Source organism: Glycine max, chromosome 13 (genome assembly GCF_000004515.6).
Source record: "Glycine max cultivar Williams 82 chromosome 13, Glycine_max_v4.0, whole genome shotgun sequence".
Lineage (NCBI taxonomy): Eukaryota > Viridiplantae > Streptophyta > Magnoliopsida > Fabales > Fabaceae > Glycine > Glycine max.
Genome location: NC_038249.2, coordinates 23,619,413 through 23,640,293, shown reverse-complemented (window position 1 = coordinate 23,640,293; position 20,881 = coordinate 23,619,413). Strand labels below are relative to the sequence as shown.

Below are 20,881 nucleotides of genomic sequence, written 5' to 3'. Positions count from 1 at the left end.
TCTACCTGTTGTCAACAACGAATGATATATTAAAAGAAAACCATATCAATCTTGTGCTATTACAACATTGGTTTGTTAATGTACTTCATTTAATCTCATTTATACACATGTATTGTATTATGAAAGAGTACCTATCAATTTAATATATCAAGTTTGTTATGTTACTTGTTGAAATTGGCTTTCCTACAAATTATTTGTGGTGCAATTTTTTAATGTAATTACAATTATGTATTCATTAGTTCTTCTGTTTCAGTTCTTAATATAGATAATAGTGGGCACATTGACAAGGAAAATAGATGTACCATTTGCATTTTTATGTGGGGATAAGAAGGGACTGCTCATTTTGATTAACATTGTATAATAGTATTAGCTACAAAATTAATGTCAATTATGTTATAGCATTCAATGATAATATTAGCTACATATTAATCTAATTAATTGGTTGTTTTTTTTTCAAGATTTAATGATGCAAAGTTTTTAAATCCATATGAAGTTCAGAATTGATTACCAATATAAGTTAACTATAACAATTGTTATCCATTGCTTATTCTATCGAGCCTGTCAATATTCATTCTCGTCTTTTCTAATTCATGGTCAATGATTTTACAATATTTGTCATGCCAGTCCACACTTCTCCTACACATTTCCTTCTGATCAAAGGTCATTCTCAACTTCCATGACATATCAGTATTATTAGACAAGCTTTTTAGTTTTTTTGTCCTATCTGTGTTGTTGCTTGGCTTTTCTCTATGATCAATGCTTTGTCTACTTACTTCGAAAATATTTGTACTCTTTTGAGGTTGCTCAAAGAGGTATGTGCTATGAAGTGCCAAGCAATACTCTTTTAAGGCTACATTACTATCCTGAAATGATGACATTGCTTGTATAACACTCCTAGAGAGAGGCTCACTAATATCTGATAAAGTATCCTTATAAATCATAGACAAGCAAATATGTATATCAAGGTCCAAAGAAGAGTACAAAAACATGACATTTTGAGTGAAATCTTGGGTTTAAAATTCGAAGTCCTGTTTTCCAAAAAATCAAAATAGTATTCATGAGGCAACCACTACAAGTTTTCTTAGGCACAAACTATATTTTGTTAACTGTGACTTGTGATGTTGTATCAGCGACAACAACCTGGGATCAATAGGTTGCAAGGTAGTAGCCTATTATGATTTAGTATGATTTATATACATGTAGTCTATTATCAAACACTACTTTTAAATTTAATATATCAACTTTGTTCTGTTACCTCTTGCAATTGACTTTTTTGCAAATTATGTTTGCTGCAATTTTATTAATGTGATTACGGTTGTGTATTGATTATTTCTTGTGTTTCAATGGTTAATATACATAATGGTGACCACATTGCACATGAAAAATAGTTGGGTCATCTAAATTTTTATGTGAACCTAAGAAGGAATTGTTGATTTATGTATAACATTCTATAATAGTATTAGGTACAACATTAATATCAATTTTGTTATAGCATTGTGTAATCGTATTATGTTTGTATCAAGATTTAATGATGCCAAGTTTTTAACTCCATATGGAGTTCAGAGTTGATGAATGATATGAAGACAAAGTGCTATCAATTGGCAAAAATAATGATGCAGATTACAATAACTGAAGAGGAGATGTTCCAGAGCATTCTTGCAAAGGATCAGATCAACCATTTATTATGATATAACTATCATTTCCAATTACCATATTCAAACATTTTGCTACAGCTAACCAACCAATTAGCCTCATTCTAATGTTACATTATTTCAAATGGAGACATATGATGAAGTTAGTAGGTCGTTTTTTGTTAGATGGAAAGACCAACTAGATCATCACTGGCATTTGGTAGACAAACATGACAACATGCATGATGTTGTCTACAATAAAGATTTGGTCATCCCAACCATTATGCATGGATGGACAACACCAAGGACTTTCTATGGGCTCAAGGGAGATCACCATGTCATATTAACCTATTATGCTCAGTGTCTCTTGCTAACCATATTCAAAATCAGTAGTGTTGCAAAAACTTTTTCAAAATGACACTCATTATACCATCAAGTGTCAAATTAAGTGACTTTCAAGGTACTTCTGAATGAATACAAGGTCACGTGCAACAACTTGGTAAGTTACTTAGCTATATACTTAATTAATTCAGAAGCACCTTCATTTGTCAAATTTTATTATTATCCATTATCTTAAATTAAGTTATTGGTTTTGTCAGGATGTTCCAAGTAGTATGTATTACTTTATGAAAGAAAAAAGGTTCACTCATTTGATTATAGAAGGTTGTGCCGAATGTCGCATTGTTTACAATAATAGGTGAAAGACGACAAAAATTGGATCCAAATGGAGAAATTTTTCCAAAGTCTAGAGCTTCACACCTGGCATGGAAATAGTCTTCGAATTTCTTGATCCAAATGTCAACTATGTTTTTGTTTGACCATCTTTATAAATTTAATGCAATGTCGAAGTAACATTCGTTAATTTTTGTAAATTGCACACTTATATGGTTCTGAAACTTTTGCGACAAACCATGTCTTCAACATTATAACTTTGTTATTTTTGTTTTGGTATATAATATATGTTTTTCTTTTGTATCATCATCAAATTTAATTTGTATATCGATGATTCACTTTTTTAGCTTATATTACTTTTTAGCTCATTAACTTGCTTTTAATTTTAAGAAATAACAATATTGTATAATATTATAACTACATAGTCCACACCTGTATTAAATTTTTTATTTTTCATCTTACTCGTGCGAATAGAGGAATACTAAAACTATTTTTAAATATAATTGAAACCTAGAAACGTCTTTTGTAGTTGTTACTCCTTTGTTTTTTAGAAGTTGGAGAATATCATGAAATTGATATAATGGGTTAAAAAGTAAGAAACAAAAACCTTGTTTGTGATTACCAAAATGAGATTCCATAACAAATTAAAATATCAAACCCAATCAATCCAACTTGGTTGGTCATTGAAATGAAAATACATTACACACTGCATTACTCTTTAGAACAAAACTTCTGAAAAACTCAAGCTCCAAAGTTAATTGAGAATATCTTCAAGACAAAAGCTTAATAGCCTACACAAATTAATCAAAGAGACTGAAATTCATCCTGCAACACAATGTGCTAATGACTAAACGAGAGTTTAAAGGACAAATTTTTAATCCACACACAACGTTCGTCTTGCAACACAATGTACTAATGACTAAACGAGAGTTTAAAGGACAAATTTTTAATCCACACACAACGTTCGTTTGGGTGCCCTGTAAAAGAAGCGATGGACTGAGACAGAAATGGGCGTGCGTGTTTGATGGAGTAGAGAGTGTGAGAAAATAAGTTAGTGGTTGGTGGGTCCCACACAGAAGAGAAATGTCTGCTACTTGTAGCTTATGCATGTGAAAAGAAAATACTTGTGAATGTTTATTAACCTTTCTGTCCTTAACTATACTGATGACAAAAATAAAACAAAAACACCATTGTAACTTCACACGTTTTTAAAGTCTCTCCTCCAATATTATTCAAATAAAACAACTTTATTATTTTCATTGACCCTATTTTTTACATATTTCTTTTCAATCAACATTTTTTTAAATTATCTCTTTTATGTCTATTCACTATTTTTTTCATCTCCCTCAAACACAACAGAGAGGGATATACCTGCGTACATTGGTTGGCAAAGCATTTTGTTCTTAGTCCTGCTACTAGTTCCAGATTCATAAAGTTTCTCTAGTGCAGCTTCAAATCCATGTTTGTCATGTACTCTAGGCGTTAATCTTGTTTTTTTTTTATAAAAAAAATTCAGACTGAAAAATCGACAAGTCAATTTTGCAATAAATTTATTCTTTTGTGACACATACATTATTTTATTAATGATAATAGACAAAAGTTAAGATCGAATAAATTTATCTTATTTTTTAACTTTTGTGAGACTAAATTTTGAATTCTAATTAACACTTTATGTATTTATAAACAAAAATAACTATTTAGAAAGAGTTTGAATTTTAGGTCGTAAGACGCTGGAGTGTGTTAACCTCGTAACGGCTATCCGGGCCTAGATATACTCTCAAGTAGCCGTTGGTAAAGCAACACAACGCTTCATTCATCCCTCTTCAATTTTCAAACTCCCTTCAAAACCAAACACCCAGGGCAAAACCAAAACCACGCTAAAAGGATCTCCTTTCCACCCTTTCTTTTTCTCAGATTCTCCGATCAAGTAAGTTCTCACCTTAATTTCCTATGTTCCTGTCGAATCCGAGACCAGGATTAGGATCTGTTCTGTTTTAAACTTTTAATTGTTACACTTTTTTTTTTTAATTGTGGGGTTCATTTGATGTTCGCAGAGGTTGTAATTTGTAAAAGTCGAAAATGATGCCATTGACGCCTGACCAGTCTAACAAGAAAGTTGGGTCGGGCATGGCGGCTTCTCCGTCACCGTTCCTGACGCCTCGCCCGGAACGGCGCCGTCCCGATTCAAGGGGTTCCGATTGGGGCTCCAACCGTCAGGACAAGGATAAAGAGACCAACGTCCAAGTTTTGCTTCGATGCAGGTCATTCTTCTTCTTCTTCTTCTTTCAATTTCACTTCATGACCATGACCTATAACATAGATCCATCTTAATGGTTATTTTTATTTTAAATAATATCAGGCCATTAAGCGATGATGAGCTCAGATCGAACGTTCCCAAGGTGGTGACATGTAATGAAAACAAAAGGGAAGTCTCAGTTATGCAGACTCTAGCTAACAAACAAGTAGATAGAGTGTTCACCTTTGACAAGGTATGGTTATTAACATTTCCAAATATTAAGATTAACTAATATCTGGTTTAATTATTTATTTGGTTCCAATCCATGCATAATCTTTACGTTTTAGTCCTTAAACCTGAACAAAAAAAAAAACTCGTTTTTGTTTCTGTCATCCAAAATTGATTAAAAAGTGTATGTGAAGAGACTAAAATGAATTAAAAAGTGTATGTGTAGAAAGTAGAAACTAAAACAAGTTAGTACAGGGAACAAATGAGTAATTAAATCTTAATATCTTGTAACAATCAGTTAACATGTTTTATTTATTTACATTTCTTAAGGTATTCGGACCTAAATCACAGCAAAGATCAATATACGAACAAGCCATTGCCCCAATTGTCAATGAAGTTCTCGATGGTTTCAATTGCACTGTTTTCGCTTATGGCCAGACAGGGACTGGTAAAACTTATACAATGGAGGGTGGAATGAGAAATAAGGTATACACATTTTGTCACTCATTATATGGCAAATGTTTTTTTTTTTTGTTCACATAAAGTGTGCCATTAAATGCCATGGTTAATAATATATACAGGGTGGTGATTTACCTGCTGAGGCTGGTGTCATTCCAAGAGCAGTGCGTCAAATTTTTGATATTTTGGAAGCACAAAATGCTGATTATAGCATAAAAGTGACATTCCTTGAGCTTTATAATGAAGAGATAACTGATTTGTTGTCCCCCGACGAGAATTCTAGGCCGACAGAGGAAAAACAAAAGAAACCTATAACCCTTATGGAAGATGGAAAGGGTAGTGTGTTTGTGAGAGGCCTTGAAGAAGAATCAGTATACAGTTTGAATGAAATTTACACTCTGTTGGAACGAGGAGCATCAAAAAGGCGCACTGCGGAAACATTGCTTAACAAGAGAAGCAGGTCCCTTTTCCTTTTATTTGATGTTGCAGAAGAAATTCATGTTTGTAGAAGCTATTTTTCGCTTAATGAATGTTATTTTGGTGCAGTCGTTCGCATTCAGTCTTCACCATTACTGTGTATGTGAAAGAAACAGTGATTGGTGATGAAGAGTTAATTAAATGTGGCAAGCTCAATCTTGTTGATCTGGCAGGATCGGAAAATATATTGCGTTCAGGAGCACGTGAGGTAAAATCTGTATGCAAGCTCCACGTAACTATATTTTTAGTGACTAATTGTGTTTGGTAGTTTGTCATTTGGGCAGAAAAATATATTTGTACTGCAATCAAATGGAAAATTATAATATATCCTGTTAAACTAAATGTGCGATTAAATTGTGATTTTTCACCAGCAGGAAGCTGACTAGAGATATCATCTTACTTTGAACGTGCAATTAATTACTTTAACTTTTAAATAATTATGACTTAGATTAATTATACTTGTAAGACTAAGCAGTGGTTAGTTTTTGTTTCCAGCTTTAACTATTTTTTCTCCTGATTTTCCATGGTACTTTTTCTTTTGTGTGGATAACAATAAATGCAAAGACTATGGTCTATTTTTGTGGATTGTTGTTATATGAAGCCTGCCTGGGATCTATTTTTCGATTGACATTAAGTTTGAACCATGATATTAATAGATCCCAGGTAGGCTTCATATAACAACTATTTTTTCTCCTGATTTTCCATGGTACATTTTCTTTTGTGTGGATAACAATAAATGCAAAGGCTATGGTCTATTTTTGTGGATTGTTGTTATATGAAGCCTGCCTGGGATCTATTTTTGGATTGACATTAAGTTTAAACCATGGTATTATATTATGCATGCATTTACAATCATGATATAAACAATTAACCATTCCGAGTAATAAAATTATAGGGGCGTGCTAGAGAAGCAGGGGAGATAAACAAGAGCTTACTCACCCTGGGACGTGTCATAAATGCGCTTGTGGAACATTCTCCTCATGTGCCTTACAGGTTCATGCTAACATCATGTTGAATCATCATTGTTTATTTAGAATTTGAAAGACATGAGCCTTAAGATTCATGCCAATCGGTTGTGTTGTTTCAGAGATAGTAAGCTTACAAGGATTTTGCGAGACTCCTTGGGAGGGAAAACAAAAACATGTATAATTGCTACTATTTCCCCGTCTGCTTATTGTATGGAAGAAACACTTAGTACATTAGACTATGCTAGCCGTGCAAAAAGCATAAAGAATAAGCCTGAGGTCAGTTACCACTGCTATTGTTCCTTACAAGTTACAATTTTTCTAAAAGCAGTTTTAAAGCTTTGTGTGTTTTTTAATAGGCAAACCAAAAGGTTTCGAAGGCTGTTTTGTTGAAGGACTTGTACATGGAAATTGATAGGATGAAAGAAGGTACACTCACCACCACTATTAGTTTTGGAATGTAGAGAAGATTTTGTATCTTATCTTTTGTATAATATGAATATTGCAGATATTCGAGCAGCTAGGGAAAAGAATGGTGTATATATTTCTCATGAAAGATTTGCCAAGGAAGAAGCTGAAAAGAAGGTCATATATTTGTTTTCAATATCTTCATAACGTAACAATAATACAATTAGGAAGTTTGCAAAGGATCACACATCATCTGGGGAAAACAAAACCCCTATTTCAAAATTTTCTGTTAACATTATTCATATTACCGAATATGCTTATGTCTTTTCCTGCAATACTGCAGTTTTGACTGAGAAATACCTATTTAAATGTATGTTCTATCTTTCATGATACTCGTTTCAATTTCCCTAGCCTAATTTTTCTCACAACCTCTTCATTCAGGCAAGGAATGAGAAGATAGAGCAATTAGAGAATGACCTCAGTCTTAGTGAGAAGGTATTCCCTGTCATTTCTTTGGTTGTAATTTCTCTTATCGTATATGGGAACTTTGTTGATAAATTATTTCTTCCCATATATTTTTGCAGCAAGTGGACAGCTTCCGTGAGCTCTATTTAACAGAGCAAGAACAGAAACTGGAATTAGAAAGCGAGCTTAAGGATTGCAAGGTGCATTGTCTAAGTAACTAGAACCTTTTCCTTCATAATTTATCCTTCAAAAATATTGTCTCTCAAATTAAATTACTCTTTCAGGTGAATTTGGAAAAAACCAGCAACAACTTGCATGATCTCCAAGAGAATTACAAGCTATTAGTTTCAACCTTGAAGGAGAAGGAACGCACCATTTCCAAGCTACTGAAATCAGGTAAATTAATTGATGGTTTATGCTGACAGATTTATGGTGTTATTCAATTCACTGTGATTTTCTTTTATTTTGTGTAAATAGCTGGCAGATTTATGCTATTTTTAACCAATTCACTATGTGATTTGCTTTACTTTGTGTGTAAACAGAAAATGCCTTGATTGTGCGTGCAAAGGAAATGTGTACTGATCTGCAGAATGCATCGGATGATATTAATTTACTGTCCTCAAAGTTGGGTATGTTTCATGTTCAAGTATTAAAGAAATCTGCTTCATGAGGCATGAAAATGAATTTGATTTTGAAACTGATTATGTTTCTGAAGGAACTATCAATAGAAAGTTAGAAATTATTAAGTTTGAAAAATGTTAGATGTGTACAACCCCAATTTTGGGTGTAGAAAGTGGAAGGAAGAGAGAAATAGAAAGAAAAAAGAAAATGAAGAGAGTGGGAGAAAGAAAAATGAGATGAAAGAGAGAGGTTGAGATACTGTGTAGGTGTTGAATATAATTGCTGGAAATGTTTTGGCTGTTTTTTATTTTTCCCTTTCCTGTATTAAATTGCAAGATTTCAACAGTAAAAAATAGGTTAAAATAGGTGTATCATATAATTTTCATCTGATGAATTATTATTATTCTTGCAGATCACAAAGAAAGACTGGAGGCAGAAAATCAAAAAACAATTTTGAAATTCGGATCTCTCTTAAATGAGAGCTTAAAGGACTTGCATACAACCATTATGGGATCTGTTTCTCAACAACATAAAGAACTTAGAAGCATGGAAGATCATGTCAGCTCCTATCTTGCCAGTAAAAATGATGTAAGACAAAGGAAGAAATCTTGTTTCAGTTTCAAGTTATTTCTGCCACGTTTCCACCCATAACTGATTTATGATAATCTTTTTTCAGGCTGCACAAACTCTAGAGTCAAGGATCAACAAAATGACAGGAATTTACACTTCAGGGGTGGAGACCCTGAAGGAGCTAGCTAATACATTGCACATGAAAGCTTCATCTGATATGGAACAGATTCAATCTAAAGTTTCCTCGCAAACATTGGCCATTGAAAATGTAACAAAGCAAGAAATTTGAGTTGTTTCTTTTTTAATTTCATTGTAGGCATGACTAATAATTGTCATTATGTTGTGGGACAGTTTCTTGCCACTGCTGTTCATGAAGCCAAGGATGTAATATGCAACATCCAGAATTCTCTTGACGAGCAAAAGCAGCTGCTAGCATTCTCCCTTCAACAACAAGAAAAAGTACATTTCATTTGTACTATCTTTTTGTTTCGGTTTGTTTTGTTTTTGCATAAAACTTAGAGCTATAGTTTAATCATGAAATTATAAACTTCACGGATCAATGCAGGGATTACAACAAAGTCTGACTTCGGCACGGGTAGTTTCAGAGGCAGCTGTAAACTTCTTTGATGACATTCATCTACGTTCTTCAAGAGTCATGAAAATTCTTGAAGAAAATCAAAATGAGAGGTTCCAGCAGTTAACTAACTTTGAGAAGAAGTTCAAGGTATGAAAATATTATGGAGCTACTTATACATCCTGATCTTTAAAGTCGGACTCGTGATTGATTTTTTCCTTTAACCTGAAACAGGAAGAGGTTGAGAGAGAGGAGGAGCAGGCCTTAGAGAAAATTGCAGAAATTTTGGCAGCCTTGACATCTAAGAAAACTGCTATGGTTAGTCGAGTGCATTGTTCCTTCTGTTCATTTCCTTGCTGTTGTTGTACATATTGTATCAAGTATAGGATCACTGACTTCTGAAAAATATGTATTAGGTCTCAGAGGCATCAAGACATATGCAGGACACAAGCATGCAACAGTCTAAGAGATTGCAGCTAGAGATGCTCAACATGCAGCAAGTTTCAAAAGATGGTACTAAGGAAGTTGGTGAGTATGTAGAGAATGTGAAAAGTCATTATGTGCAACAAATATTCTCAGCCAGTGATATTAAAGCTACCATGGAGAATTGCCTCTTGGAGTGGTGAGAATTTCTTTTTCTCTTTGTTTAGGTTTATTTTTAACTATGCCCACCCATAAGAATCTATGCACAAAATTATTTAATAGACAAATTATTTGACTATGGGAGTAGTTTTAGTTCTTTGCTTATATATATTTTTATAAATGATATGCAGCTCAAAAACAGTGGACAATTCTAAGAAGCAGTGGGAAAGTGCCAACTTGTCCCTCTGTAATCTCCAGAAGAACAATCTGGCAGAGATACAATCCTCAGTGAAGTAAGTTTTGCTAGTCAATGAATGTCGCACAGACTTGTTTTAAATGAGCAGTGTTTTAAACTTTTATTAATTGTGTTAACAGGGAAAACATCTTGACAAATCATATTCTGAATCAAGAATTTGTGTCTGCATCATTATCTATGAATTCAGATTATGATGTAGTAACACGCAACCTGCGGGCAGATGTAAATGGTAAATTTCTTGCATTACTAGTTTATTCCCATTTTATTATTCTCTTGCATATATTCTCTGTCTTTTATTGGACTGAGTCAATCAAACTTGTATATTACTCCAGGTGCACTGATGCTGGACCATGAGAATAAGAAGGCAATTGATTCCATGACTACAAGATGGTTGGAGCAGCTTAACTCATTACAAGATAAGAATGGTGAAGATGTATCAAATATCAATGTTCAAGCAGAAAAAAGCCTGGTTAAAGATTACTTGGTAAAATTTTCTTTGTGGAGTTTTTTCATGATTCCTTAGTTTTATTTATCTTGTGAATTTAGACTAGACACAAATTTTAAAGCTTGTTCTTTTCTTTATGAAAAGGTTGACCATAATGCAAGATCTCAGAAAAGAATTATACCAGTTCCCAGCCCAGCATCCATTGAGGATATGAGGGCAACGATCATAGAGAACTCATTAAAATTGATCCAAACAGAAAGCAAAATCACACGTCTGGCAGCATCTCCAAATAGAACTCCTTTCGCAGACGTGAATTCAGTCAATGACGACTGTAGTTAGAAAGTTAGTTCGAGTATGAGTCTCCACAAAGCTCATCACTTGATGAGCAACACTCTCTCTGGCATGGGTATGATGTAAAATCCAGAGAATTAGGTATTATTAGTAATATGTACCTTACGTTTTTCTACCTAGTGTAAAATTAACCATATGAATTTTCTAGTAGTTGAGGTGTGCTTTCTGCACGCAAATATGTTTCCCCATTTCTCTAGAATCCTCAATGCACATGATTCTTCTTTCTTATATTTTAGAAATCTACTATTTGAATTTTCTAAGCACGCAAAAACTGTTAGGTGTTCACAATATTGCAGTAAACATCGTGAGCGTTATCGTGTGCCGCATCACATTTTTTACTATTCAAAATCTGCGGCTCCTTTTCCCATTTATTTGATTTTGGTGTGAAGAAACTTCACTTCTTCCACTTGAGATGATGCCGCGTCTCTGTCTCTATCTCCTTTTAATTGTCATTAGCATGCCGCGTCTCTTGTAATTTAGTATTTTTTTTACTTTGTAAATTTTTTTTATTCCTTATAAATTATATTTATTTTATTTCTAATTCTTAAAATATTTTAGATAATGTTTTGAACAGTGAAAAATATTATTAAAAATATTATAAGAAAAAAAAAACAAACATAAAAGGACTAAAAACAATAAAATAACTTTATAAAAATGAAAAATAAAAAAAATACTAAATTACATTTTAAATAACGCTTTGAATAATAAAAAAATATCAAATAATGAAAAATAAAATAAACATAATTTGAATAGAATAGAAGAATAATTTTGTAAAAACAAAAAAATATTAAATTACAAGAATTAAGAAAATATCTAAACCTTTTTATATATATTTATATGCCTACTTCATGTGAAGGAGTTAGGGAGAATGCTTCAACTTTCGACACAGACATAGGATCCAACCGGCGGCTCAACTTAACTAGTTAATTAGAACACAAAGAAAAACATGTTTTTGCCACGCATTTTGATCAAATCCGTTTTCTTATAAACCAAGTAAAACATGTAACACTTCACCGCAGTCCGTGTTGAATGAAGATTGAAGATTCCTCACAAACGTAGCATGCATGCACTTTCACACAAAACACACTTTCTCACTTCGGATCCGAAGTAACCTTCCCTTTTTTACATCAACTTTACACTAAAAACTGTGTTGGAATATTCTGACTTGAAAAAATGGAAGCTTCATGGAACTGTTGTGTATATGGCTATTAGCTTAGTGCTCACGGACCATTCACTCGGTAGCTCAACCGTGCAGAAAGTGACCACGCGGCTGAAACTGTGAACTGTGAACTAGTATTCCATAAAAACAAGCAAGCATAAAATATATTTTTCTCCTTAAAACATCTCAAAATTTAGTTCTAATCTTTTAAAATGTCCGTAAAAAAATTAATATATTTCAATGAAAACACTTGTTTTAAAACTTAAACCACATCAATTTAAAGTGACGTCGCCCACAAAACAAACAAGCATGAAATATATTTTTCTCCTCAAATATTACTAGTAACTTTTATAAAAAAAATTATATATTTCATTGAAAACACTTGTTTTAAAACTAAAATTACATCAGCTTATATAAATTTTTATCCGCATGAGGCTGATTTCAATCTGAGACAAAAGTACATATATTAAATTTTTATAAAGATCAAAATTGAATTTTAGCCAACAAATAGCCAAGGCAGGTAAATACCAAAGAAGACAACAAGTAGCTGCAAAATAAAGTCAGCAATTACGCAAGCAGTGAGGGTATTTAGGTAATTACATAAAAGTCAAAAAGTCAAAGTTATTATGGTACAATATCTTATGGTGAAACAAAATAGACTTTTCTTGGGTAGGAAGTTGAACAAGAACCAGTGTCCACTCTCCACGTTACGTACCTTTTTGACTTCCTCCTCAAGGGACTATAAATACATTGTGCTGGGTTGAAGTGTTCCTCACTAACCCATCTCATTCACAACACAACACAACCAAATCCAACATGGTAGCCATTCTGAAGAGACAAAGAGAAACCGAAGCCGAGGAGAGCATCATAAGACTGGCAGAAAGTCTCATGCAACTGTCGCGAGTCCAACAAAAAAGCAAGCCTCTTCTCAAAACCTTTTCTCCAACGGAGTTCGAGTGCAAAACCTGTAACCGCAAGTTTCCATCTTTTCAAGCCCTTGGTGGTCACAGGGCGAGCCACAAGAAGCCCAAGTTCGAAGGTGAAGAACTCAAAGAGGAGGCCAAGAAGGGTCTGAGTTTGGGGAACAAACCCAAAATGCACGAGTGTTCCATTTGCGGCATGGAATTCTCTCTGGGTCAGGCACTGGGGGGTCACATGAGAAAACACAGGGGTGCCACCAGTGAGAATAATAACGAAGCGTTTTCTTCTTCTATAAAGCAAGCAATTTCAAAAGTTCCAGTTTTGAAACGATCGAATAGCAAGAGGGTCATGTGCTTGGAGATGGACCTGAATTTAACGCCTTTGGAAAATGACTTGAAGTTGTTGTTCGGAAACAAGGCTCCTAGAGTCGATCTTTCTTTGTAGAGGATTATTAATTAATTCCTGTATTCTTTGGATTCATTACTATTGTTTAAAAAATTGTCATTGACTTCTTTCAGTTCTTCGTGTAGATCGATTAGTTTTGGAATTGATTTCGTTGTATAGTTGATTGATTGATTAATTAGGAACAGTGATGGTTGATCGGAGGTTGGCATTCTTTTTCTATGGGAGCCGGAGAAGAAAAGTGAAAAGATGAACTATAGCGTTACTTTGTCGTGTTTGTTTAGATACTGTTGAACGCGTTTCATTCCAACCTCTTGTAAATTATTTGCACATTCTTCCTTACTCCTTAAAACTTTTTTAAAAAGAAAAAAACGTTTCTTTCTCCCGGAGATACTACTCTTTGATTCACCTTCAATCATTCAAAATTGAAAGTAAATAATTACGTATTTAGTCTCGTATTAAGAAATTCAATTTGTTCCAAAATTGATTTTAAGGCAATATAATTTTTAGCTATTTTTAGTGTAGAGAATACTGAATTTTACTCAAATAAAAAATCCAAACATATACCACTTTACTTCAAAATCAATTTTAATTAAATCAATTCTATTAAGAAAAAAATTCATGTAATTCAACAGCATTATATCGGTTCATTAAAAGTATGTAAAATAAAACCACACTTTTCTGTTACGGGACTGTTGTTATTAGAAATATAAAAAAGTAAACTAAAAAAAATTAAGATATTACCACATTAAATTCCAAAGTTAAAACATTAAATACAAGATTAATTTAATTACAAATCATCTAAAGCATATTCAAATCCAATAATAATATGAAGATTGACTTTGAAATATAATGTGATGATTCAAATCAAATAATAATATGAATATTGACTTAAAATATAATGTGATGATTCCTAAATAAATATGATTAATATTTAGGTAGATTATTATTAATTTATTGTTATTATCATTATTTGGCACATTTTACATTAATTAATTTTAAAAGTTTAATTTTCATATAATGTTAATATAAAGAATTTTACACTATTCATCAATTAAAAATCATATTAATTATGACTTTTTAAGCAACTATTACAAAAATTCTTAATCTTATCATAAGTTATGAGTAGACATATAGGACGTGCAGATTAGGTAGGCCGATAGGGTGGGTTTGACACTTTGTACCATGCTAGGAAAAAAACCTAGAACACTTTGTAAGATTTATTATTATTAGGATCTAGAGTGCTTGCGAAGAATATATTCCAACATATATTGTACTGTAAGTACTTACGTAATTGTTTGTGAAAACTTACAATTTATGAAGATAGTTTATAATCCGTCGTCGGTAATTATTTTCAACGTCAACATCAAAACTTTATATTAAAACATAAAAAGAAAGATATAAATGTTCACTCTATTTTTTGGTGAATTTGAGTTGTAAGAAGAAAGGCAAGAAATAATAAAAAAAACGTAATCAAATTTTTTTTATTTAAGCACACAGTGAGAGTGAGTACACGTATTAGTATTGTTCTAATTGAACCCTCTTGAGCCTATCAAAAGAGAATCATCAATCCGTCATGCATCCATTTCCAAAATGTCAACGTAGCACATACATCTTGAACTGAGATCAAAGTTATATTCAGTCTCGCATAGCGTGGAACACCATTACTAAATTAAGTAAAATTCCTCACAAACAAAGCTTGTTCCGAAGTTACGTGCTCTTTTCTTCGAATTGTATCCATGGTTTCCACAATTTTAAAACTATGCCTATGCAAGAATATTCCATACCCATTCGAAGTTTCAAGGAACATAGATGAGTAGCCACGTGCCTACTTTTATGGTAACCCATTACCCAATCACTTTTACTTCACTTGTAGCGTCCACCACGTGTACCCAAAATCTTATCGTCATCATCAAAGCAAGCCAAAAAAGAAAAAGTTAGTCGGTCAAAGTCAAAGTCCTCGAGTCTTGTCTCTCTATATATACCAATTCCCACGCTCTGGGATCTCAATTCTCACACAACATACTACACAATTCACAATCCCAACACCCATTTTGGAGAATCAGAATCTAACTAGCCAATAGCCATGAAGAGACAGAGAGAGAACGAAGTAACAACGTTGGAAAGCTGGGACATGCAAATTTGTTCAACTTCAATCACACCCGACACAAGTGTTTCCAGTTCCACCATATCTCCGGAAGATGTATTTGAGTGCAAAACGTGCAACCGCAAGTTCAACTCTTTTCAAGCGCTGGGTGGCCATAGGGCTTGTCACAACAAGAGGGTGAAGATGGAAGGTGAAGAACAACAACTCAAAACAAGGGCAAAATATCTGGGTTTGGGAAAACACAGTGAGCCCAAAATGCATAATTGCTCCATTTGTGGTCAAGGTTTCTCTCTGGGCCAGGCCTTGGGAGGACACATGAGAAGACACAGAGCTTCGACCAACGATGTTTTCTCTTCCATAAACCAGGTTGTTGCAAAAGTTTCGGTTTTAAAAAGATCGTGTAATGACAAGGTTTTCTACTTGGACCTCAACTTAACTCCCCTCGAGAATGACTTGAAATTGTTGTTGTTCGGGAAATTGTCACCCAAAGTTAATCTTTCTTCCTTCTGATCATTTGTTTTTTTTTTTTTCCCTTTCCTTTGACACAATTTATAATCATTCTTTCAATTCTTTTACTATGCAAATGGTGGATTCTTTTTTGCTTAGTTTGTCCTGTTAGCGTTTTTGTTTTTATTGGTTCCTGCTGTTTTTCAGTTGAATACGAGTAACGTGTATCTGTGTGTATATATAATTTAGGTTAAATTAGTTTATTTCTTCTCTAATTTATTTTGTAGTTTTGACTTGCTTCTGAAATTTTTTGAATTCAACTTGATTATCTGGTCCTTTAAAATCACTTATTAATCGTTTAAAATTACCACAAAATATATATTTAGACGGTAAAATTAAGTTTAGAACTCAAATTCATCTAGAAGACAAGATTAAAATAAATAATTTAAAAAATAAGAGGATTAAATTCAAAAAAAATATTAAAGAATTAAATCAAATTAATTTTAAAAATTAGATAATCAAATTAAATTCAAGAAAAAATAAAGAATTAAATCGAAATTTAAAAATAAATTAAAGAAAAAAAAATGTTAACCAATAATTTAATTATAATAAACCAAAAAAAAGTAAATCTCAATCATTTATTTTAGACAGTTTCCCGGTCACATATAATCTCTACATACTACTGTGCCTCCACACACATGAATGAAATGGGTGAAAGTGTTAAAAAAAACAAGAAAAAGAGTGAAAGTGAGATTGTTAAATATAAATGAGAGAGAATTAAGCGGAGAAATCGATTAATTATTCCATTTCAATTCCAATCGATTCAAAAACGAGACAAAGAGCTAATGTTAGCTTTCAGTATCTCGATTGAAATACCAATCAATGGTATTTTTCGTAGAAATAGCATTCTTGCTTATTTCGATGATCCTCAATACCGAACACAGAGCTCGGGAATTACTAAATATAGGACTATAGGTATAAATTCCATTTTTAAAAAAGAGGATTTTTTAATTGAGTATCAAGGAGTTAAAGAATCTAAGACAAAATACCAAATTAAAGACAGATGAAATATTTGAGTCAAATGATTAGGTAGATGATAAAAAAATTAAATATTTAAAAAATTTCAATCATATGTTTCATCCTAATTTTTTTTATCAAACATATTTAAATTTATTGCATCATCATTTAATCAATAATGTAACCTTTTTATTAATCTGATATATTAATACTTAATTAATGTTACCAATGAATCTAAGTAACTATAGGGAATAAAAGTCAAAATAAAACAAAAAAATTTCAGTTAATAAATAACGAAGGACCACTTGTTTCTTCGATTGTCTAGCTGGCCGCACATGATTCGTTCACTGCGTAGCCCAAACAATTGAACAGACATAGCTGAATCCACACGGTAATAATTCTTAAACTAGTTTATTTAGCCACACGAGGGCAAAACACTGCCAGTGTGACCAGATATTTCGGAAGTAGCAAGGGCATAATAACATGTAGATAATTTTTTTATTAAAATATATATGTAAAGTAATTAAAGTTTGGTTCTAAGTCTTGTAAAAAAAATTATTCGTCTTTTGTTTTCGTAAAATTAAATTGTGATTTTTTTAATGAATAATTTTTTTTTACCAATACTAAAAATGAATAGTTATTTTACAGGAAGTAAATATATATTTTAATCATTTTTTTCCTAATTCAATAACACACATTCTTAACAAAGTTGTTTTTTTTAACTTTATCCGTAGCTCACAAAGAATTGTCTCATTGGAAGTTCACTAGTGATGGTAATTTTTCTGTGATGCACGGTTATTTTCAGGCTCTGGGAAATGATTCTACCCAAAATGCATCATCCAGCTCAGTTAATGGTGATCTTTGGAGAAAGCTATGGAAAATTCCTACTGCTCCCAAATGTTTGAATTTAGCATGGAGGGCTTGCCAAAACATTCTTCCTAACAGAGTCAATCTCAAAAGGCGAGGTGTGGATGTGGATTTTTTTTGTCCGAGATGTGGCCAAGAATCTGAAACTGAGTTACATGCTTTATTATTATGTGAAGAATCGAACATGGCATGGTTTGCATCTCCTTTAGAAGGAAGAATGGATGTTTTGTAAGATATGGACTTTGCGGTCTAGTTTGACAGGTGTTTACAGATTGGAGATTTGGAATTTGTGGCTCGTATCTGTGAATTTCTGTGGACCATCTGGTTTAGAAGTAGAAACCAATGGCTGTTTCAACAAAGGAAAGTCCCCATGTGACTTAGTTGTGCCTGCAATTGAAGTGGTATCAAATGATAATGTCCAAATTCATAAATGGAAGAAGCCAACTGTTTGTCTTATGAAAGCCAATTTGGATGCCTCTGTGAAGAAGAATATGGGGACTTGGGTGAAGTCCTTGCTGCAGCATCTTTGCTTATTCCTCACTGCTAGAAACCTCATGTAGCAGAAGTTGTGGCACTCAAATGGCCAATAGAGATGACAAAGGATCAGATATTTGATTCAGTTCAATATGAGACAGATTGCAAGAGACTTGTTCATGCTTGGAATGGTAACCATTTTCATGACAGCAGCTATTTCTCAGGTGTTATCCAAGACTGTGCTCTTTTGATAAATAGAAGGAACTTTCATTCATTATGTTTTGTAAATAGAATAGAAAATAAGGCACTTGATTGTTTAGTAAGCCTTGCCTTCTATGTCCATGAGAAGTACTGGATTAAGGACTATCCTCACCAATTACAAAATATTGTGTCTGATAATGATGTACAAACCCTTGAGCCTTTCTTCTTCTTAAATAATTCATCATCTCTACTTTCAAAAAAAAGAAAACTTTATCCATAGATGAGAGTAGACAATTAATATTTAAGATATACCAAGATTCATTTAAAGAATTAATTTCTTCTAATAGATATTTTTTTATACACTTAAACTTGAGATTAAATCCTTAACCACATGCTAAAGAAATAAAATTACTATGAACTGTGTAAGACCATGTTCGTCTTATAACAAAGTCAATTAATGTTAAAAAAAGAGAAATAACTTCTCATTACCTGATATACTTAAAGATATATGTATCATATATGTAACTTGCTTTGGTTCAATTAAAAATACCAAGTCAATGAGGCAGTCCAACAACCGTAAATACTCCTACTTTCCATGTTTCCACAGATTTGAAGCATTCGTTAATTATTATTATTAAACAAAAATAGCCTCCAACAATTGGTTCATTTGTTTAAATCAGTCAAATTCCTTGACTTTGTCTCAAAGGGCCTATAAATACCAATCTTATGCCCTAACGTTACCATCATTCACATCTCAATTTCAACATCTTCTTTCGAGCATTTCACTGTCTTTAATTAATAACGTTCATACTAATTCTACCAACTTGCGTCGCCATGAAGAGACGAGAGATGGAGAAGAGAACATAGATTTGGGAAATTGTCTACTGTTGCTCTCTCATCCCAGAGAAATCAAACCCCAAAAACTTTTGGGCCCTAAAGAATTTGAGTGTATGACATGCAACCTCAAATTTTCTTCATTTCAGGCCCTCGGTGGCCACAGGGCCAGCCACAAAAAGCCCAAACTATACGTGAAAGAACAGTGTAAAATTCTGATGTTGAGGAATAAGCCCAAAAAACACGAGTGCTCCATTTGTGGTAGGGAATTCACTTTGGGCCAGGCACTGGGTGGACACATGAAAAAGCACAGAATTGCCGTTGACCAAGGGCTTTCTTCAATAAACAAGGTTGTTGTAAAAGTACCGGTTCTTAAAAGGTCGAATAGTAAGAGGGTTTTGTGCTTGGACTTGAACTTGACTCCTCTGCAGAATGACTTGAAGTTATTGTTTGGAGACAAGGCACCCAAAGTTGATTCCTTCGTCTGATCAATTAATTGTTCACATGATTTCAAGTATTTGATTAGTCCTCACCTTTTCTTTTTCTAACACATGTATTCTTTGATGTAAATGTTTGTTTTTTCTATACCATAAAGTGATATTGTATGTTTAATAGGACAGTATATGCTTAAAGATGTCTCAATAGATATGGGGGTTGGGACTTGGGATAGTATTGATGAAATCATAAGTTCAAATTTCAGTATAATTATTGTAAAAAAAAAATCTCAATAAAGTCAATAATAATTACATTTTTAAGAAAAATAAATCTATTTTTTACCATAATAAAAATGCTTCTTCATGATGGAAGAACTTTCATATTAATCAATTTTTAGAATATAAGGTTGACCTTTTTGTTATTTTTTCTATTTCCTCTTGCCAGTTTGTGGATGACGAACATACAGAGAATTACTAGCTAGAAGAAGAAAAATGTTTTGATAACAATTTCAATTAAGCCAATGAATGGAAGAGGGAAAAAGAGTAATTTCAAGCTTTTGCACCTGATCAAGACTTCTGCACCCCAAATTTGAGTATAACGAGACAATTGTAATAAATTATTTTGGTTTTTCTTCTTTATAAGAAAAATAAAAATAAATAAATTAAATTATAAGATAAATATACATAATTGACTCAATTAAATAAGTAGAAAAATATAACTGATTAAATTTAGTAAAGTATACAAAGAGTAAATTTCAAAAAAAGTTGAAAAGAAATAATTAAAATGTAAGTAATCGAGATTTAAAAGGAAAAAAATCAATAAAAAATGAAAATTAATTAAAACTGATATTTGAAGAAAGGATATTTTAATATAAAAATAAAAATAAAATCAAGTTTTATAAATATGGTAATTTTAAATCATAGTAAATGAATGTGAAAATTTTTGTTGTGTGATCTAACTAAACATTAAGAATATTTATTATAATATTATGAATTAGAAAATTTCCTATTATATTGCTATATCTCAATAATAAGCACGTTAGTTTTGAAAAATAATAAAAATTAGCCCCGTCATTCA

At 32.5% G+C, this 20,881-nt stretch overlaps 4 protein-coding genes across 4 annotated transcripts; all 4 read left to right on the top strand.

The window, feature by feature from the left end:
• Window positions 1-4,077: 4,077 nt before the first annotated feature.
• LOC100794302 (kinesin-like protein KIN-5B) lies at window positions 4,078-11,170 on the top strand. Its single transcript, XM_003541346.5, has 24 exons — window positions 4,078-4,230; window positions 4,358-4,564; window positions 4,663-4,792; window positions 5,098-5,253; window positions 5,349-5,686; window positions 5,773-5,911; window positions 6,599-6,696; window positions 6,791-6,947; window positions 7,028-7,097; window positions 7,177-7,253; window positions 7,518-7,571; window positions 7,661-7,741; window positions 7,826-7,937; window positions 8,084-8,170; window positions 8,575-8,750; window positions 8,839-9,000; window positions 9,084-9,191; window positions 9,298-9,456; window positions 9,541-9,624; window positions 9,723-9,928; window positions 10,080-10,181; window positions 10,264-10,373; window positions 10,477-10,628; window positions 10,734-11,170. Exons 2-24 carry the CDS (start codon window positions 4,383-4,385, stop codon window positions 10,926-10,928), a joined length of 3,135 nt encoding a protein of 1,044 aa, XP_003541394.2. The 5' UTR covers window positions 4,078-4,230; window positions 4,358-4,382; the 3' UTR covers window positions 10,929-11,170.
• Window positions 11,171-12,870: 1,700 nt separating this feature from the next.
• LOC100526874 (C2H2-type zinc finger protein) lies at window positions 12,871-13,779 on the top strand. Its single transcript, NM_001248422.3, has one exon. It carries the CDS (start codon window positions 12,916-12,918, stop codon window positions 13,462-13,464), a length of 549 nt encoding a protein of 182 aa, NP_001235351.2. The 5' UTR covers window positions 12,871-12,915; the 3' UTR covers window positions 13,465-13,779.
• Window positions 13,780-15,371: 1,592 nt separating this feature from the next.
• On the top strand, window positions 15,372-16,251 carry LOC100793782 (zinc finger protein ZAT11). The gene has a single exon (XM_003541345.5). The coding sequence runs from the start codon at window positions 15,509-15,511 to the stop codon at window positions 16,037-16,039; it is 531 nt and encodes a 176-aa protein (XP_003541393.1). The 5' UTR covers window positions 15,372-15,508; the 3' UTR covers window positions 16,040-16,251.
• A 2,235-nt stretch (window positions 16,252-18,486) lies between these two features.
• On the top strand, window positions 18,487-20,124 carry LOC100793243 (zinc finger protein ZAT11). Its single transcript, XM_003541344.3, has 2 exons — window positions 18,487-18,558; window positions 19,216-20,124. The coding sequence occupies exons 1-2, from the start codon at window positions 18,487-18,489 to the stop codon at window positions 19,855-19,857; spliced, it is 714 nt and encodes a 237-aa protein (XP_003541392.1). The 3' UTR covers window positions 19,858-20,124.
• The last annotated feature ends 757 nt before the right edge of the window (window positions 20,125-20,881 follow it).